The following is an 18,345-nucleotide window of genomic DNA, read 5'->3' on the forward strand; positions in this document are numbered from 1 at the left end:
AATTACCTTGCTGGATTAGAAGCTCTATTTCCAACAAACCAAAGCCTGCTTGGGTAAAGTAATTGCCTGGTATGCAAAAACCAGTTGGCTGTTTTAGATTAAGTGGCTTAATTAGGGGCCATGCCTTCAGATGTAAAGTAACTGTTTTAAACACAGKTTTTTTCCTTAAAAATCAGCCTATTTCACCTGTTTCTAATACACCTTGTTCTCAGAAGGGCAAGAGGCCTATATTACAAAGTTGGGCTCATGCTGGTTTTGAGGGTATGTATTTTTGGATAAAAACATGGTTGCATTGACTTTCATAAACGTGGATAATGTCTTCACTCTTTTCTTAATATGACACTATTTGGGCAGAATGGGAAAGTATCCAGTTTATTGACTGTCTGTTGGTTATATAAAATTGCTGTTGGGAGTATAACAAGTGAAACTAATATAATATCGTAAGCTAATATCAGTCCTTTGAGTGGTTAAACTGGTTAACTTATTCAGGGTGAAGTAAAATAATTGGACTGTTCTTTGAGAAGAGGCTAAGAACTTTCTGTACTAATTTCACTGTACTGAGACAGGGAATTACGTATGCCGTGAAAGTAAATGCAAGGCTTGTTTCGCAGAGGAGAGCTTCTGAGGAAAATTTCTGCAAAAACACCTAAATCACTTGAGGGTTTTTAAAACTTTGCCAGCGCTTTTTAAAATCTGTGTACAAGTTATTTATTGATGCTCAAAACATTCTTGTAACTCCTGTATCAACACATAATTATTGATACTCTGTTGCTTGTGTATATATGTTATGTGATTAGCTGGAAACATGGGTTGGATATGTGTACATGAGAGCATTTTTCCAAAAAAAACTTGTTTGCAATACTGTGTGTTACACATCTTCCATTATAATTCTGTCTTAGCAATAACAGTGTTCCTCACAAGTATGTTTTAGTTATAATTTACATATTTGTTTTTCTTCACAGGAAGCTTAAATAGAAAACTTTTGTTTGTAAGCCATAGCTCAGTACATATTATTAATAAAGATCTCTGTATTTGTTGCTGATACATTTGATTCACCAATATTGAATACTGGAAAAAAAAAATAAATAAAAATTTACAGCACCTTTATTTTACCAAACCTCTTTGAGCAGCTTTTAAAAATGTTTCTATTTAGAAAGAATATTTATCTTCTTGTTTTTTCTAGCAAATTCTGAAATTGAGGTGTCTGTTTCTGCGAGAAATGTCAGAAGGTTGCTTAGTTTCCAGCGATACCTGAGATCTTCCCGTTTTTTCCGTGGTATCACTGTTCCAAATTCTTCAAATATTTTGGATGATGATTACAATGGACAAGCAAAGGTTGGTTGCTTGATTTTTTTCTTTCCTAAAAAATATGTATATATATACATTAAGTTCACTAGCATACAACTCTCTCATGGTAAGAGATACTTAGTGCAAGCAAATGTGAATTTTGTGTATTTTTTATATTTGTGTGTGTATATGTATATATGTGTGTGTGTGTATATATATATATATATATAACATATATATGTTACACATATATTTGAAATAAGCCTGCTCTTAAAGTGATTTCAAACAAATCCCTTCGCTTCCCCTCAAGGTTATTGGGATGATCTTTAGAGCTTATGTGGCTAGCATTTTCTAGAAAAGAAGAGTATGAGAGCTGTAATATACCTGTGGTTCAGTAAAGTGTTTGATATAGCACCATACTGGCAAGACAGGCAGCACTAAAAGAATTGTGAATTGGATGAAAGGCTAGCTACATGGGACCTAGGATGGGTAGTGCTGAAGTGGAATCAACAGGAAATGTTCACAGGTGATTACTATTCAAGATCCCGAAGACTGTTTCTTGATACTGATTGTGAACATGATCAGGCTACAGGATAGGAAGAATCTGAGAATTGAGGATGGAACTAAAATATATACTTGTAATTTAACAGTAGCAAGATCTTGTTAATGCAGTTTATTTCTTCTGGTAACTTTGAGTTTTAGTGGCTGGTGGAGAAAAGCTAGGACATAGCGACTGCATCACAAAACAACTCTACCAATCTGTTGAAATTATGAAGGCGGCAAGTATTTCTTATAAAACATGCTGGACAGGTATTTCTGATAGAGGTAGGGGAAGCAAAGATTGTCACTGTTAATCTCTGGTGAGGCCTAGAATATTGTTTGTGCTTCTTGTTCATCCAACTTGCAGAAAGAATAGTTCATGTGGAGCAACTGCGAAGAAGTGCTAGCTGGATGAGGTGGAGAGTGAAAAGCCCCTTTCTCAAGAAGAAATTAAAAGCTTGTCTTATTTGTATAGTAAAACATCTAGATTTATTGCTTTTGTATAAGCAAAAAGGGAAAGAGAAATTAAGATAAAGGGCAATACATAAATTCATCATTAATTATTTGAAAAGGTTAGAAAGTGGAAGATTTGGAACAGACTTGGGTGGGGGAGAGGGGGAACACTAGTAGGACATCTTACTGGGTTTAGTGATCCACGCGTTTATTAACATGATTACATGAAATGTCAGCGTGGGCCTCTGAGAGGTCTCTCCACTTTTTTTTCTTTCCTGAGTCTGAACACAGTAAAGTTACTCTGTTACACTCTTTCTGTTTTTACCTAATTTAAAAGAATTAGGTAAAATGTAATTGAAAACAACTGCAATTCAATGAACAATTACAATATCGCTATCAATGTAATGGAAAACAATTACATCTTTCTTCTTTTAAAAAATTGACTAAATGACTAAATGATAAAAGGAAAATCTCGAACTTGGTTGAATAGTACTGTCAAGGCACTTCTCTTATTTCAGTTTGTAAAACTAATTTTAAATGCAAAACCCCTAAAATTTAAAACTAAATTGTAGCTCAAGTTTTCAGACAAGCTTAATGATTCTTTTAATGCTATTTTTTACATATAGAAATTCTAAGACTTGCATCTGTCACTGATATCTTTAATATTTCTCTGTGCTAAGGGAAGATATAAATATATTAAGAAAAAAGTTACAGCTTTTTTGTTTTCTTTCAGTGTATGCTGGAGAAGGTTGGAAATTGGAATTTTGATATTTTTCTTTTTGATAGACTGACAAATGGTGAGTTTACTTTTGCTGTTTCAGATGTGTTGTATTTCTTTTAGCATAATGTAATTTACCTGTTGCTTTTGTGTTGTAGTATGTGATTGCTTGTTTACTAAAAAGTATAAATTTCGTCAGATAGTACTTTTTGATTTAAAAGTCTTTGAACTACATTCTAGTTTGCCTGTCCACTGTTAAAATGCCATTGCTATCGGTACTGACAGTAGTCATTAATTTGTAGAACAGGCCCATCCTATGTGTTGTAGGTCGCTGTTCTCTTTTTTTTTTTATTATTGTAAGCAGTAATTTGATATAAGTTAACAAATTTGCTAATTTAGTCTCTCTTTTTTTTTTTAAGTATAGAATACTGTTAATGTATCTGACTGTGTCCAAAAAGTCACTTATACTGACAATTCTTTTTCTGAGAAATGTAATATTGGGTAGAATAGTTGTACTACAGCACAATACAATGAAAAGGCAAAATAGTATAAATGCATTATAATTATGAAAATTAGTAGACTGTCTAGAGATTTAGGAGCTAGGCAGCAGCTAGGCAAGCTGCTGTATGTGTAGCTTGCACAAAATATAAGAAGGAAGCAAAGATTATGGTTAGTTTTATGCACCTGTTACAAACAGTGGTAGGAAATACAGAAGGAGTTGGTAAAAATAAAATAAAATATGGTTACGATATGAAAGGCCAGATAGAAAATAGAAATAGAATAGAAAAAGAAAACAGATCTGTAAATGTGCTGGAAAGTAGAAAGGCTGCTGTAGGATTAGGGTTAATTTTTATATTAAAATATGTAGCAATGGAAGCTGAGTTTTGAACCGAACGGAAGAGAGAGATGAGCATGCCAGATGCCAAGGAGGCATTTGGGAGAGTCGGTGTGGAAAGCTCGCGGAGCGCGGGCTGCAAGCGGCAAGCCGCTGTTCAGGTTTTTGATCGGTCGAATAGAGTTGGTAGCAGAGATTCAGTCAGAGCATTTAAAGTTGGCAGGAGGAAACAGAAATGAAGTTCAGAAACAGTAACATAGCCCCAGAGGATAGTTGTCTTCCCTATTTTGTTAAAGGGTTGCTTGGCTTAATCTAGTATAAAACTAATGTCCTCACAGTTTGATTTGATGCAGAAAATGGTTATAAAAAATGAGGGCAATAAGGATTTTTACAAGTAGAATGTTTAGGTAGGTGATTGATAAACTTAGAGTAGCTAAAACTGAATGAAGAAGGCTATAGGGGCAAGCTAATGTGGGTAAGAATAGCTTGTTTCAGATGGGTTTATCAGTTGGGAGTAATCTGAAATCATCCTTTTCGTACAAGGCTTTCTCAACCTGTTAAGTATTAATTTTTTCAAATACATTTTAGTTACTGTCAGTACAACTTCTCTTGTGGAAGCCTTTCTATACCATCATCCTTGCATCCTAACTTAGTCATTTTAGGAGGACATTTTAAACAGACAGCTTTGTTCTTTAAATTTTCTAAGGGGAGAATGCTGCATATAAAACTGCATAATGAGCTGCCCTGTAAGAAAGAAGCTACTGACTAAATGTTTGAAGAATTGTATATTTTAGTGCGAGGAAGTGGCATGCACATCAAATACTTGAAGTCTGACAATAAGCTAAATGTGGCAGAAATTTTTGTTTTTGTGTACCTCAGTTTCTGTCTGTGGTAGGTGCTTTAAATCCTGTTAAATGAAGACTGTCAGAGTAAATGCACCAAAACTGAGTGATCTGTCACTACATGTTGTTTGCAGTGTATTTCATTTGCAAACTATTTCTTTCTGCCTCTTGCAATGCCATAACAAGTAAAAATGTAAGTGATTGTAATATTAGAGCTACCAGTAGGCAAAATATAATGTGATCTTGTAATAGTACTAAATTCTGAGAAAAATATAATTTTTTTTCTTCAATTTCCAGGTGAAATAAGGAATASTGTAGCAAAATGCATGAGGAAATTGAGATAGCATATGTACAGTATACACTAATTGACAGTATTTGTTAGCTGTTTTCTTTGCCTGTTTATTTTTTTATTTCTTTGTAAGCTGTACATCTGTTTTTTAAAATTACAATGCGATATACCAAAAAGTTGAATATTGTTTGTAACGGGTTTGCATGTTGAAATCTGTGGCATTTTTAATGTTGAGTATCATTTTCCTCTTATTGGTCAGTGAACAATACTGATGATGACTAGAGGAGACAGTTAATGGAATCATGGTATGGAGTAAAAATTTAAATATTTATCATACATTGGTGTAGAGAAGTTTGCTTGTATAATTACTGTGGCAAATTTGTTTGAAATACATTTCTTTTGAAGAGTCACCGATTTCATGACTTCCAATGAATTAGTATTTTCATCTTATTTTTAGGAAACAGTCTAGTCAGCTTAACCTTCCATCTGTTTAATCTTCATGGACTAATTGAACACTTCCAGTTAGATACAATGAAACTTCGTAGATTTTTGGGTAAATACAGCTTTCTATTATGGTGAATATTGCTGTTTGTCTGAATTTTAAGTTATTAACTTAAGTGCTGGTTATGGTTTAGCAGCAAGGTTTGAGAAGTACTAATCCAGTCCAGTTTGTGCAATGATTTAAGGTGTGTTGATTGGGACAAAATCTCTCAAGAGTTTCTATGAGTGTAGAAATCTCCATATTAAATTCAAAAAAGTATTAACAAGTTTAGTAGTTTCTTAGCAGATACTGTATTATTTTTATATAAACCTAAATCAACAAGAATATATGGGAATTCCTTCACATGACTTTTGGGGGGGAAAGGATAGTCCTTTTGTTGTTTCAATTTTTCAATTCTGTTTTAATCTTCGTTTTGGAAAGGTTAAAAATATAGTTTCCTAACTATATTGATCATGCTATTTTGGTCATATTTAACAGTGCCAATATGATGCTGTGTCTTACTTGTTCAAACTCTTGCACAAATATTCATTGTACTGTTGGCATACTTTCTCCAGAGATGGAGGGAGAGGCAATTTTGCTAGAATGTTTGGGCCTGTAGCAGTGAAATGCTTTTATGGAAAGAATTGTAAATACAATGTAGAATATTCAAACCAGATAGTACTGTCACTTGACACCTGGAAGAGCTGTCTGTCTGCATCCAGCTATCACAGACACACACACCGATGGGATGCTTCCTTCATTCTCTTCCCCCGTGACTGTACCTCTCATTTCATTCTGTGGAGTGGGATGCTAATTCTTAACTGAGCCAGGAGAAACAAGCTTTTTGTCCCTAGTAGCAGACTTTCACAGTCGCAGAGAAAAAATACTTTTGTGGTTATAGAGCCTGTTATTTAACAGAGGAGAAATGATGTTCAGAAGGTTTTTCTCCTCTTTCAAATGGGAGGACCCTTTTATGTTTTCACCGTTGAGTTCTCTTTCTGCTTTAGAAGTTTTATCAGTTTCTCTGTCATGTGCTCCATGTTGTTTTAAAGTAGGCTCAATTACTTCTAATTTCAAAAAGGCAGATCAGCTGACTTGACTGATATATTGGAGGGTGAAGAAAGGTAATTATAGAAGTCTGGTCTTAGGCTGCTCAAGTTGTAACTGAGTACATTTTGCTTTGTCGTCTTGCTTATCTCCTAGTTAATTGAGATTCAGCAAAAGAGAGAACTTGACTTGAAAGACCAATTAGGAATAACTGGATTAGTTTGCTAGTTATCAAAAAATAACTATACTCTAAGTATGAGTACTTAAAGCTGTAAGACACTTAAATAAGATTAGACTTTGGTGGAAGAAGGCAAAACTTTATTCTAGAATTGGAATTGGCCACCCTTCCCTTTTTGTTAGAGCCTTCTACTAAACAGCAGTACAGAAACACTTCTTAACTTTGTCCCTACACATCTGTCCAATTAAGAAAATAGTCTTCCAAATGCCTCTTCTTAGCATGAACTTAAATCGTTCTTTTCTTTCAATACTTTTTATAACCTGGTTCAAAGTAATCTGAAGACCAAATCCAGAAGACTAGGACAGCTCAAATGGCCCTTATAGCCACATGAAGTTCACTTCTAATTTGAAAACTTACTGGAATCTTTTTTGTTTTTTTTTTTGTTTGTTTGTTTGTTTGTTTTAGTAAGGAAAGAAGTCTGGTTTTAGTCCTCAGTGGGATCTCAACATTTAATTTTTCTGTTTTTTTTATATACATAAAAATTTACATATATGCATATATATATATATATGTATGTATGTATACACATACACTTTTTAAAATATATGTGTGTGTGTGTGTTTATGATTCTGAAGGTTACTTGGAAATCTCCTGTCTCCTCCTTCTGTATATTTTTCCAGACTTAAACGGGAGAGAGAAGGTACCAGATTAGTGGAAACATAGGGTTTCAGTAGTTAGTATTTTGACTTTGCACGAGCCCTGAATCTTCACAAGTATCATGGCAGTATTGCTGTAACATTAGAGTCACAAGAATCAATTACATGGAGGGTACTGGCTTGTAAACTGGATTGAAAAAGAGGTTGTGGGCATGTTTGTTTGAGTGGGACTGACAGACTGTAATCAGTCAGGAAAATGTTCTTTTAAGATTTGCTTGGAAAAACTAATGTGTTATATCAGGCAAAACTCTCCAATTTAGAATATACTTTGATTGCTGTGCTTCAAATCTTCTTCCCCTCCTTCCTTTTAAATATTATAGTTCTTTTATTCTGTGCGCTCTAGTTAATGTGGATGCCCTTTAAGTCATTTAACCTATAATATTGAAAGACAGCCAGGAGGATGGGGAATAGAGGAGGAAAGGAAAGAAGCATTTAAATAGAGAAGATAAATCTAGGAGTGGTTAGACAGACCACCATCTAAAAGAGGTTCTTTTTTAAATTGCATATAGGCCTAAGTTTGCATGAGTACAAGTATCAGAAGATGCCCAAACTGTATAGAGGTGGCTTCCCCTGACCACTCTCCTGAAGGGGAAAGAAAAGCACTTCATATGACAGTAGAGCAGTGCCTACTTCCTCTGGCCCTGTCTGTTTTCAAGGCAGCCAGCATGATATGAAGTCATCCTGACGTTCTGGTAAATAGTATCATCTTCATTTTTTATTCCAGGTTGCCTCAACGTTCAGGCAGGCTAGGTTATTAAAGGGAATCTTTCCTGGGAAGTTCTCAAAGTCAAAGTATCTCAAATTATGTATTGATTTCAAGTTGTATAATTTTTGCTCTGAGATGATTTTACATATAGTTGATTTTTTTTAGAAAATACCGTTTCTTCACATAAACACCTTTTATACCAAGGTGTCAAGTTTATCAACTTGACACTTTTATGTGTGCATAACTTGTGATATTGCATAATGTTTCTGTGCCTAAGAAGGATGTATAAAATGAAAAAAATGCTATTTTATTTAAATTTGGATATTTGTTATTTTCCTGCAGTTATGGTTCAAGAAGATTATCACAGTCAAAACCCTTATCACAACGCAGTTCATGCTGCTGATGTGACTCAGGCCATGCACTGTTATTTAAAAGAGCCTAAGGTAAGGGAGCATTGTCAGTTTTACATTGCATGTAAATATAGAAATATATGTATTTATTTTTATGTGTATACATATATGGTTTGTGTGTGCGCATATATATATACACATGCAAGTGTGTATATGTACACACACACGCCCGCTTTTTACAGAAAAGGAAAAAAAAAAAAAAACCCAAACCCAACTTGTAGAATACTAAAACGGAGGGAAAGATTGCCATGCTCCTGAGGCTATGGTTTCACACTTGGCAGTAGGCTTTTCTCTTTCACCTCCTCTGAGCTGGTATTGCCTTTTGTGTTACTTCCTGGTGAACCAGGCTAGGGAATTGATTAAGACTGCAGCTGCTTAACATGCCACTGTGCCCAAAGACGTTTATGTGGAATTGCAGCCTAGGTCAGAGCTGGCAATAATAAATCTGTATATTCATGGTTTTAAATTTTTGGGTTTTTTTTTCCCCCCAGAAACTACTGTTTCTCTTGCTTTGTTCATCTTTGGTGTTAATGGATAGTATGCTTGTGCACAATGTAGCAAAACATAAAGAGTTTTCTTTTTCCTTCCCTCCTTCCCTCCCTCCCTCCCTCCCTCCCATATGGTTTGGAACCTCAGAGCATTTTTGATTAATATTCATGAAGAAAGTTTTGTAATACTTCAGATATGAGTATAGACTCTGTATTTTTAGTAGCACATACAGCTCAAATGGTTCTGTTACATTAAGTACAGTATAAGCATGTGAGAGATGACTGGCAGCAAGTGCGACAGGGAGTGTAGTATAGGCTGCTGTGCTGTGCCGGCTGTTTGGTGCATTTCACCAAGAACAGGAACACTGTGCAGGCAGGACTGTCCTCCTTCCGTTTTAGCAATGAGGTCTAGCTCATGCTGAGTTGTAACTCCAAAACTTCCCAACCAGAAGGTAGTAACAGGAAGAACAGCTAAGAATAGTGAAAATAAGTCCATGCAGTTACATACTTAGTTAATCAACGTACATGTTTCTTGAAAATACGAGCTGTTAGTTTAGGCAGATCTTTCCTTCTTCAGTTCCTTTCCCAGTAGGCTTAGAAACAAGATTGTGAATAAGAGTAGAAAGCAGTTCTGAACAGTTCTTGAGGTTTATAGAATATTGGGTTCCTTTTAAAATGAAAGGTTTTTGTGTTGTTTAAACTACATTCTCTGTATTTAAAGTAGAATCTTCACATAGAGAGAGATTTAGTAAATGAGATAGACAGCTAATTTTAAGAATTCACTGTTTTGCAGGAGCTTCTTATAAAGAGCACTTATTTACCAGCCAGAAACTAGCGTCTTCTGTGACTGAATCTTCTCATTCATAAAGAATAATGCTTAAGCCGTTGTTGAAATGTTTGTAACTTTGGGGGAAATATTAAGGAGAGTCAATGGAATATTAATCTTGTGTCATTAAACTTTTCTCTGACTTCCTGTTGGCTTTTAATTAGTGAAAAGGAAAAACAAAACCAAGAGACCTGGGCACTTTTTCTAGGGCACACTTACATTGCTAACAGAATTACATTTATTATCTTACAGCTTTCCAAATCTTTAACTCCATGGGATGTTCTGCTCAGTTTAATTTCAGCTGCCACACATGATTTGGATCACCCAGGCGTTAACCAACCCTTCCTAATTAAAACAAACCATTACTTAGCAACTTTATATAAGGTAAGGAGGAAATTAGTTGTTTTGTTAGAACCAGATTTGAGCCTGAGGACTATAGAAAAAGAATATAAATTGTAATATCCTTATATAGTTGTAGGTTTGAACCCAGAGATTGTTTCCATGGTACTGGGATAGAATCTGTGCAAACTAATAAAGTATTCAGGATTTTTGAGTTTTAACACATCTTTTTTTGAAAAACTGTATGGTACAGCTCCTAGTTTATAGCTATTCAGTTGTTTAAAAAAAGCCATTGATTGATTGATACCTGTACTATTATTTTCATTTGCAGAATACCTCAGTATTAGAGAACCATCACTGGAGATCAGCAGTAGGGTTGTTGAGAGAATCTGGCTTATTTGCACATATGTCATTAGAAAACAGGTATGTTTATACAGAATTATGTAGGTTAATTCAAGACCCAAGTTAGCTGACAGCTTTGCACAACAACTTAAATAATTGCATGGCAATTCATAATCTACATTTTGTATTCAGATCTATTTTAAGAATTCCTGGATACCACATTGCTAGAGCAGTTCATGGTGCAATATGATATTTGGAAAATAGCATTTACTGTGAGCACATTGAAGATGTGTATTCATATAGTCAACCACCTGTTTAGATTGAACTTGGCAGCGTTTTCTAATTCTGTCACCCCAGTGCAACTTAAAATATAGTCTTTTCACCTACTTTAACTATAAATAAACAGTATACAATGAGTTTGTTTAAAAAAAAAAAAAAAGAGAGAGAGAGAGAAAAACCTCTTTAGTCTTCCTGAAAGCTGCCTAAGAAATGTCTCAGTATTTCAATAAATGTTGTAGGGCGTTTTCAAAGAAAATTTAGAAAGAATCCTCTGAAAATGCTGATCAGAAGGCCATTATGACTTGCATTGGTATAACACTGAATATGATATAAAGACTTGTAAATCTAGTGCTGGTTATTTTTCTTAATTGTCATGCTTTTGGAATGTTTGATATCACTAATTTCAGGCAGCTGATGGAAAGTCAGATAGGTGATCTCATTCTTGCCACAGACATCAGTCAGCAAAATGAGTATCTGTCCATGTTTCGATCCCATTTGGATAGAGGAGACCTATGTTTAGAGGATGCAAACCATCGTCACTTCATTTTACAGGTGATTTTTTAGTAATACTTTTGAAAACATCACTTTAGCTTCAAAAATAATTTACTTAGAATGCTAAATACTTCTCTCAGGCTATCTTCAGCTTCCAAAGTGAAGTAGAAATATCTTTAGTTTTTTTTGTTTTGTTACAAGAAAGGTTGTTCCTTCCGCTTCTGTCCCTCCTCCCCCTCCAGCACTTGTCCCAGGTGATGTCATGTGTTGGTCAGTCTGATAACTTAGAGCTACTAAACCAAGGAGGAATTTCTTTCCAAGACAAGGGTTAGTTGTTCTGATGCCTCCAGTGTAGTCTCAGAACTGTGAAATGCTTTGTCAGAACATAGTTCAGGAGAAGAAGTACTACTGTTGTGTAGTAGTACCCAGAGTTTGTTGCTGTGCTAGAGAGAGGTTTAGTGACTTTTAAAAACAAAAGCCTTGAGAAAGTCTGCTAAAGTTCACAGAAATTTTTATTATTAGGTTCATTGTGTTGACTGTAAAAGAAAATGAACAAACAGGTCAGAAGTTCTGTCCTGTACAAACCATTACTGAAAAAGGAGAAGACTGGAGAGTTACAAACACAAAATACTGTTTGCTTACTTTTGCTTATTTTGACATTTCCTTTTATGAGTTTATTATTGTCTTCTGAATTAGTGAATAAAATTAGTGAATCACTGACTTAGCGAATACAGCGCCTCTGAAATTTTTTTGTCTGAATTTCCATATTACTCAAAGCTGATCATGAGACCTGATAGTTCCCTGAGCTGTTTTTTAAAATATAATATAGAACATAATTTTAGAGGAAAGCACAAATGGTAGGTAGGTTTGTTATTCACAAAACTTTAAGTAATCTGCTGTCAGGAAATAAATAAATAAAGATGTTTCTTTTGGATGGAAAAGAGTAAGTCAGGTGACCTAACACCATATGTTAACTTACTTAGATGGCTTTGAAGTGTGCTGATATTTGTAATCCATGTCGAACTTGGGAGCTGAGTAAGCAGTGGAGTGAAAAAGTAACAGAGGAATTCTTCCATCAAGGCAAGTAAGAGTAGAAGTACTCTAATCTGTTAATAGATATGTATATACATTGTGAAAAGAGCAATCATGAGTCATACATAACTGCTTGCAATTAAAGGAATTTGTATTTAAGACTAATAGAGATTTACAAGACAGCACGTGGGATGTTTTCTTTCACTGGTTGTATTTCTTGCAAAAGGTTGGTGGTACTAACACGTGATGAAGAAGCTGCTTAGAATCTGAATCTAGAATGGCTGGTTCAATAGATCCTTCAGCCTGAAAGGTGCTTCAGATGAACAGTTAGCCTAACTTACATTTACCTAGTGGGTTTCAGTACATTATGAAGCACACACTTGCAAAGTCCTTCATGCTCTTGTTCCTTCATCTGTATTCAAGCAGAATCCATTTTAAGAGCTTAAAGCAATTTGTAACATTTTTATTTTAAAGTGATTTTTTTAAGATCCCTCTGCAACAGAATTTAGTCAGAGGAGAACTTGCTTATGGAGTTGCAACTTAATGGTGAAATAGTACAGGATGATCAGGTAGTTAGCTGGGAAGTTGTGCCATGAATTGCATGTTAATCTTTGTATCTTTGTTAATTATACATCACTGATTTGAGAAACATTAATTTGTGCGTAGGTATGATAAGTGGAGAACATAGACTATTTGGTGCTGATCACGTGAGGTTTATTATTCAATATCAACGATGTGCAGGCAGAGCAACAAATACATACCTTCAATGAGAAATTTTTGAAGGCTGAGCTATTCCCTTCTGTATTGCTAAGGGGGAAATCTTAGATTGCTGTAGAAATGAGAAATTAGGAGTTTTGGTAAGGAAGCATGTTAATCCTCTGGAAGCCTGTGATTGATGTTGTTTTTATCAATTATTGCTTGTCTGATGAAAACCACACAGAACTGCTAGTCTCACTGGCAGACCTATTTGTTTTCCTGGGAGATGAGAGGAAAGTAAATCACTGTCTACCACAAGATACCATCCTTGTTATGTAACTTGCTCTCCAAACTGTCTGTGAAGATACCAGTGTTAGATAACCCACCTCTGTTAGTGTTTGATAATTCCTTTGGGGCTTGCAAAGTCCTTGGACCTAGTGACCTAACAGTTCTATTATACTTCTGTTCCTTCAGGAGACATTGAAAAAAAGTATCACTTGGGTGTGAGTCCACTGTGTGATCGACAGACAGAAACTATTGCCAACATCCAGATTGGTAACTTCAGTTAAATTTATTTTAGTAGATTTCTTTCAGGATGCACTTTGAAAATATGGAAAAAGTATTTTACATAGGTTTCCTAGAAGTTGTACCTGGTTTGTGTGTGTTTGGCAGCACTTCTTTACAAAGAACAATTTTTCTTTCTTTGCTGTAACTTCTTCCCCTTGGATATAGTGTTTATGAGAGGTGCTTCACTGACAGTTGTGGGGACTGAAGTCTCTCACAGAACAGGTACAGCATGGGAATCAAATATGTAACTTTTCCCATGCTACTGCTCGGTACTTTCCTAATCTGGACTGGCCCACTGGGAAGAAGAGGCGTGTGGGTTCCCTTTGCCCATTTGGTCTCTGGGGCCTTTGGTAATGAAGTTGCCCAAAAAGGATTGCAGGTGACTTAGCTTTCTGGAATGCCAACATTCATTTTACAGGCAGCCTTAAAAAGGGTGCAGGACGGAGGTTTGATGCAGAACCATGAATAACCATTATATTATCTTCTGCTTTTTGCTAACTTGAGTTGGATTTACACTAGCAAAAGGGGTGATTATTATTTTCTATAGTTTTTTTTTTTAATAAAATTATTTTGTATAGAGATTAAATGGGACTGAGTTAAAAAACACTGTAAATAAAATAATAAATTTAAACCCCCATGTAATATGAATTAGTGCTTCAAATTAATCTGAACAAATCAGATTTTTTGTTTCTGTCAGCTGCACTGTTTTAATATAGAAGCTGTTAATCATACATTTTTGTAATTGACAGATTAAAGCAAACACAGTTTTGATAGTTTTAACATTGAATTTGGTTCATAGAAATAGAATTTATAAATAGGTGTACCCACACACACGTACACACAAACTCTTATATAAAAGGCTATTTACATGCTGGTGCTCTGTGGCCTTTTTGCTTTAAAAGGGACTAACTTGTCTGATTGTATTTTCAGTATTTTTAATGAGCTTAATATTGTGAAATGATCTGTATTTTTTTGCCTGTGTAATATAGTTCAGCTTATCTGTGGGGTAATTTGTTATGAAATCTTTTTCTTTTAGACATGTAGGTTTTCCAGACTAGTTTGACTTTGTTACTGATGTTTAGATTCTCTTTTTTTTTTCCCCAGGTTCTCCAACATTTCCCTTCATTTGGTCATTGTTCTGAAACAAAGGAGGTTAATTTTTAAACCAATATAATGCTGTTCTTTTGACTGACCAGTAAAATCTTTTATATTTTGAGAGATTATTTTATAAAGATGCTCTAAATATTGAAATGAAATTTTCAGTGTAAACTGGAGAATTGTCTGTGTTGTTTAATTATTGTTACTATCTTCTATTTAAACTATTTAGTCTGAGTCTTTCTTTTCCTGTTTTTTTTTTTTTTCCCCACTTGGCTTTGTTTGTTTTTAAAGGTTTTATGACCTACTTAGTGGAGCCGCTGTTTGGGGAGTGGGCCCGGTTCTCCAACACGAGGCTGTCGCAGACCATGCTCGGGCACCTGGGGCTGAACAAGGCTAGCTGGAAGGGAGTGCAGCGAGAACAGTCCAGCAGCGGTGCCGATGCTGATCCTGCTTTTGAGGAGATGGACTCAGACATATTACCTCAGGAACCTCGCTTGTCCTGACCTCAACCCTCATGACAAAACTGCCTCTTCTCTTGGTATCTGCACAGTTGGATGAAAGGAGATACTTGCCTGCCCAAGGTTTCAGTAAAATGGTAAAATGATGCCAGCATTATTTATTTCCGAGTTTTCCTTTGACAGACCATTTGAACCTGAAATTTTTTTAACTGAAAGATCTGAACATAGAGCAATATGCATATGCCTCCGTTGGTTTTTGTTTGGAACCTTGAATATGCAAAGCACAGCAGTGACTGAGCCTTGAAGGAACAGTACGAAAATTTCATTGCACCATGTGGTTTTTTTTGTTTTTTTTTTTGTGTGTGTGTAAAATTTGAAATATGGTCTTCAAATCTAAGACTTGAGATGGATTGTTCCACTTTCTCGGAATTGAGCAAGACTCGCTTAAATGTGTTCAAAGCGTACCTTCCACTCAGTCCCTGTTTTAATACGGAAATGTGAAGTGCCCATCCTCTGCTGCCTCTGGCAAGACTTGATGTTTACAAATGTACTCTGAAACTATTGGTTCTAGACTTCACCTTTGTGCATGGCTGTGAAGGAACCACTAACTTGGATTTTTTTGTTGTTTTTTTGAAAGAAAAAGATCAAATCTGAGACTGCAGCTCTTGTTTCTTTGGATGCCAGAAAAGCCTCCCATTTGCCATAATTTTGTTTGTGCACTGGGAACTGAGCATTCATTATAGAGCACAGCCAAGCTTTACTCCAGAGCTATATGGGAATGCAATTTTTTAAAAGCAGAAAACACTTCTGAATTTGGGAAGGGACGGGCGGGGGGGGAAGCGTTCGAACTGCATTGCGATTCTGCAGTGAAAACATTGCATGTTGTTTTCACTATTGTACACTTGAACTGCACATGCAAGAAAAAGGTGGAATGTCTAAACACCATAATCAGCTCAGGGTATTTGCCAATCTGAAATAAAGTGGGATGGGAAGCGTGTCCTTCAGAACAAGGGTACAAATGCCCCTTTCGCTGCAGTGTGTATGTATGTGTGGGTGTGTGAGTATGTCTGGGTTGGGGAGGGGGGGAGGGTACTGGGAAGGGTTTGAACGGCAACATTTTTTTTATTTATTCTTTTAGAATGTGACAATTTCATGAACAGCCACATTGGGGAGGAAACTGTAACAAATTGCTACAGATGCCTTAAACTATGCACAAAGCTAAGTGACCAAATTTGTTTTTGATTTGAAAAAATAAAAAAAGTGCATTGTTTACTTATTCCTCCCTCTACTGAAACATTACCCATTAATGGGTTTTTGATGGGAAAAGGAGAAATATTTTTTAGGACAAAATTAAAGGACTAATTTTAAACTTAAAACATTCCATTTTTGTAATTTCTTTTATGTTGTTTTAAGTACAGTAAGCACAACTGTAATCTAGTTTGAGAAACTGGTGCTTTCTTTTAGTTCATTTGTATTTCCCTGTTATTATTGTAAATGACTGTTTATTAATTCTGTTTACAGTTTGTTGCAACAGCCATTTTTGGGAGAGAGCTTCAGTGTAAAGCCATTTGTAAAGGCTTTGCCATATTCATTTTAATATGTGCCTGTTGCTGTTAACTTTTAATTAATAAAAAAATCTTTTCACATTATGCTCCTGTACATTTAAGTTGCAATTGAGTCTAGCATTATGGAAAGGTAGTTAAAGTTGCACTCAGCTTCCACTGTAAAACTAAGCCCATTTTTGGATCTGAAAATACTAGTCCTCATATGCCAAAACTTATCACCTCTTCAGGCTTGGCCTTTTACTGTTTTAAAAACAAATTCTGACTTACCTGTTTGTCTAAAATTCTAAAATTGTTTATTCTTTCATGTTCCCTGAAGTAATGCATTACTCAAAATGGCCATGTTTAAAGAAATAAATTTACAATTAAACCATTTATTGAACTTGTGTGTAGTTCCTTCCTTTGCTGTCAGTGCAAGTTCTTGCTATTGTCTGACTTCAACAGAGAAAGATCAAGTGTTATATGAGCTTGGGTTACAGCTTGAAGTAATGGAAAAGCCTTATTTTAACAGGTTGCTTTTAAAAAGGAGGTATTCGCCAGTGTTTTTTGGAACTTGCGGACCACAGAGGTAACTGCTGTGCATTTGAGTAACTTATTACGGAGAGACTGCAGCTAAGCTCCCTTCCAGTCTATGCTCTATAGATTAGTAGGGTTAAGTGTGGAAAAGTGTTGATGTCTCTGACGTTTTTGAATAAAACATACACCAAGACTGCAACTATTTTTAAAAGCAACCATTAAAATCAGTATCTGATGTTGTATTCTGCAATTCACATTCTTTGAAATGTGACTTAAAGACAGGACCTCAACATAAATATAAATTTTGCTATTTGCTGTAGACCATTTATAAGCATATTTTAATGTAAATTCATTATTTTTAAAAAAATAATGGAAATATAAATACATACATAGCAAAATTGCAGTGTATTTATAAGCAACCTGTGATTCTCTAACATTATGTAATGATCTTGCTAACTGTTAGCAAGACTGGCCTATTCTGATAGGAACTAGTACACCTTGTTAAGAGGCTGAAAAAAAACATGAATAATTTTGTTCTGTGCCAGCTTTCCTAGGAAGGGGCTTCTGTCTTTTCTTGCAGTATCACACCATTGGATTTAGAAAGACTGGTTCTAATCCCATCATTAGAGTATGTGGAAGGTTCTGACACTTGACTGACTTTCAAGAAAAAGGATTTTTTTTTAAGTGCTGTCTAGAAATTCTCTTCAAAAATTCACATTGAATTTAAGATCTCCTAGCTGCAGGAATGCTGTATTGTTTCAGGTGAAAGCTGAGAGCATACATACGCCAGGAGCATACCTACTGCATTACAACTGCTAACAGCCAGTCAGTCCACGCAACTCCAGAAATGTGTTATGGCATGGTATCAGGTCCCTGTTATAAGTTGCTTTAATCTACAAATCTGCTCCCATTGGCCCACTCCATTCACTAACATAGATGTAACCTAAGGTCTGCATCTCTCTGTATAAGGTACCTGCCCAGTGTGAATGTCCTTAGTTTGAATACTTCTGCTTGAGATGTTTTTCTGTGGGCAGTGGCATTGCGTACATTAAAAAAAAAAGACTAAGATACAACTTCAAGTATAGAAAGGTCTAAAATAAAGCATTTGATGAGAGCTTTGTGATTTTATTTTTTTAGTACAGTTGACT

General features: G+C 35.4%; 1 protein-coding gene across 5 annotated transcripts in view; it reads left to right on the forward strand.

The window, feature by feature from the left end:
• Positions 1-17,058, forward strand: part of PDE7A (phosphodiesterase 7A) — a 43,442-nt gene extending 26,384 nt beyond the window's left edge. For 2 of the 5 annotated variants that reach the window (XM_026091028.1, XM_026091029.1), the window contains 10 exons: positions 1,184-1,335; positions 3,014-3,077; positions 5,422-5,517; positions 8,435-8,535; positions 10,069-10,200; positions 10,487-10,578; positions 11,184-11,328; positions 12,252-12,348; positions 13,471-13,551; positions 14,953-17,058. In XM_026091028.1, coding sequence (XP_025946813.1) covers positions 1,184-1,335; positions 3,014-3,077; positions 5,422-5,517; positions 8,435-8,535; positions 10,069-10,200; positions 10,487-10,578; positions 11,184-11,328; positions 12,252-12,348; positions 13,471-13,551; positions 14,953-15,164 — 1,172 coding nt within the window. In that variant the 3' untranslated portion in view covers positions 15,165-17,058. Of the gene's footprint in view, positions 1-1,183; positions 1,336-3,013; positions 3,078-5,421; positions 5,518-8,434; positions 8,536-10,068; positions 10,201-10,486; positions 10,579-11,183; positions 11,329-12,251; positions 12,349-13,470; positions 13,552-14,667 lie in introns of all 5 variants that reach the window. The other 3 variants (XM_026091032.1, XM_026091031.1, XM_026091030.1) reach the window with 3 other exon arrangements.
• The last annotated feature ends 1,287 nt before the right edge of the window (positions 17,059-18,345 follow it).

This window comes from Apteryx rowi, unplaced genomic scaffold, assembly GCF_003343035.1.
Source record: "Apteryx rowi isolate R43461 unplaced genomic scaffold, aptRow1 scaffold_893, whole genome shotgun sequence".
NCBI lineage: Eukaryota > Metazoa > Chordata > Aves > Apterygiformes > Apterygidae > Apteryx > Apteryx rowi.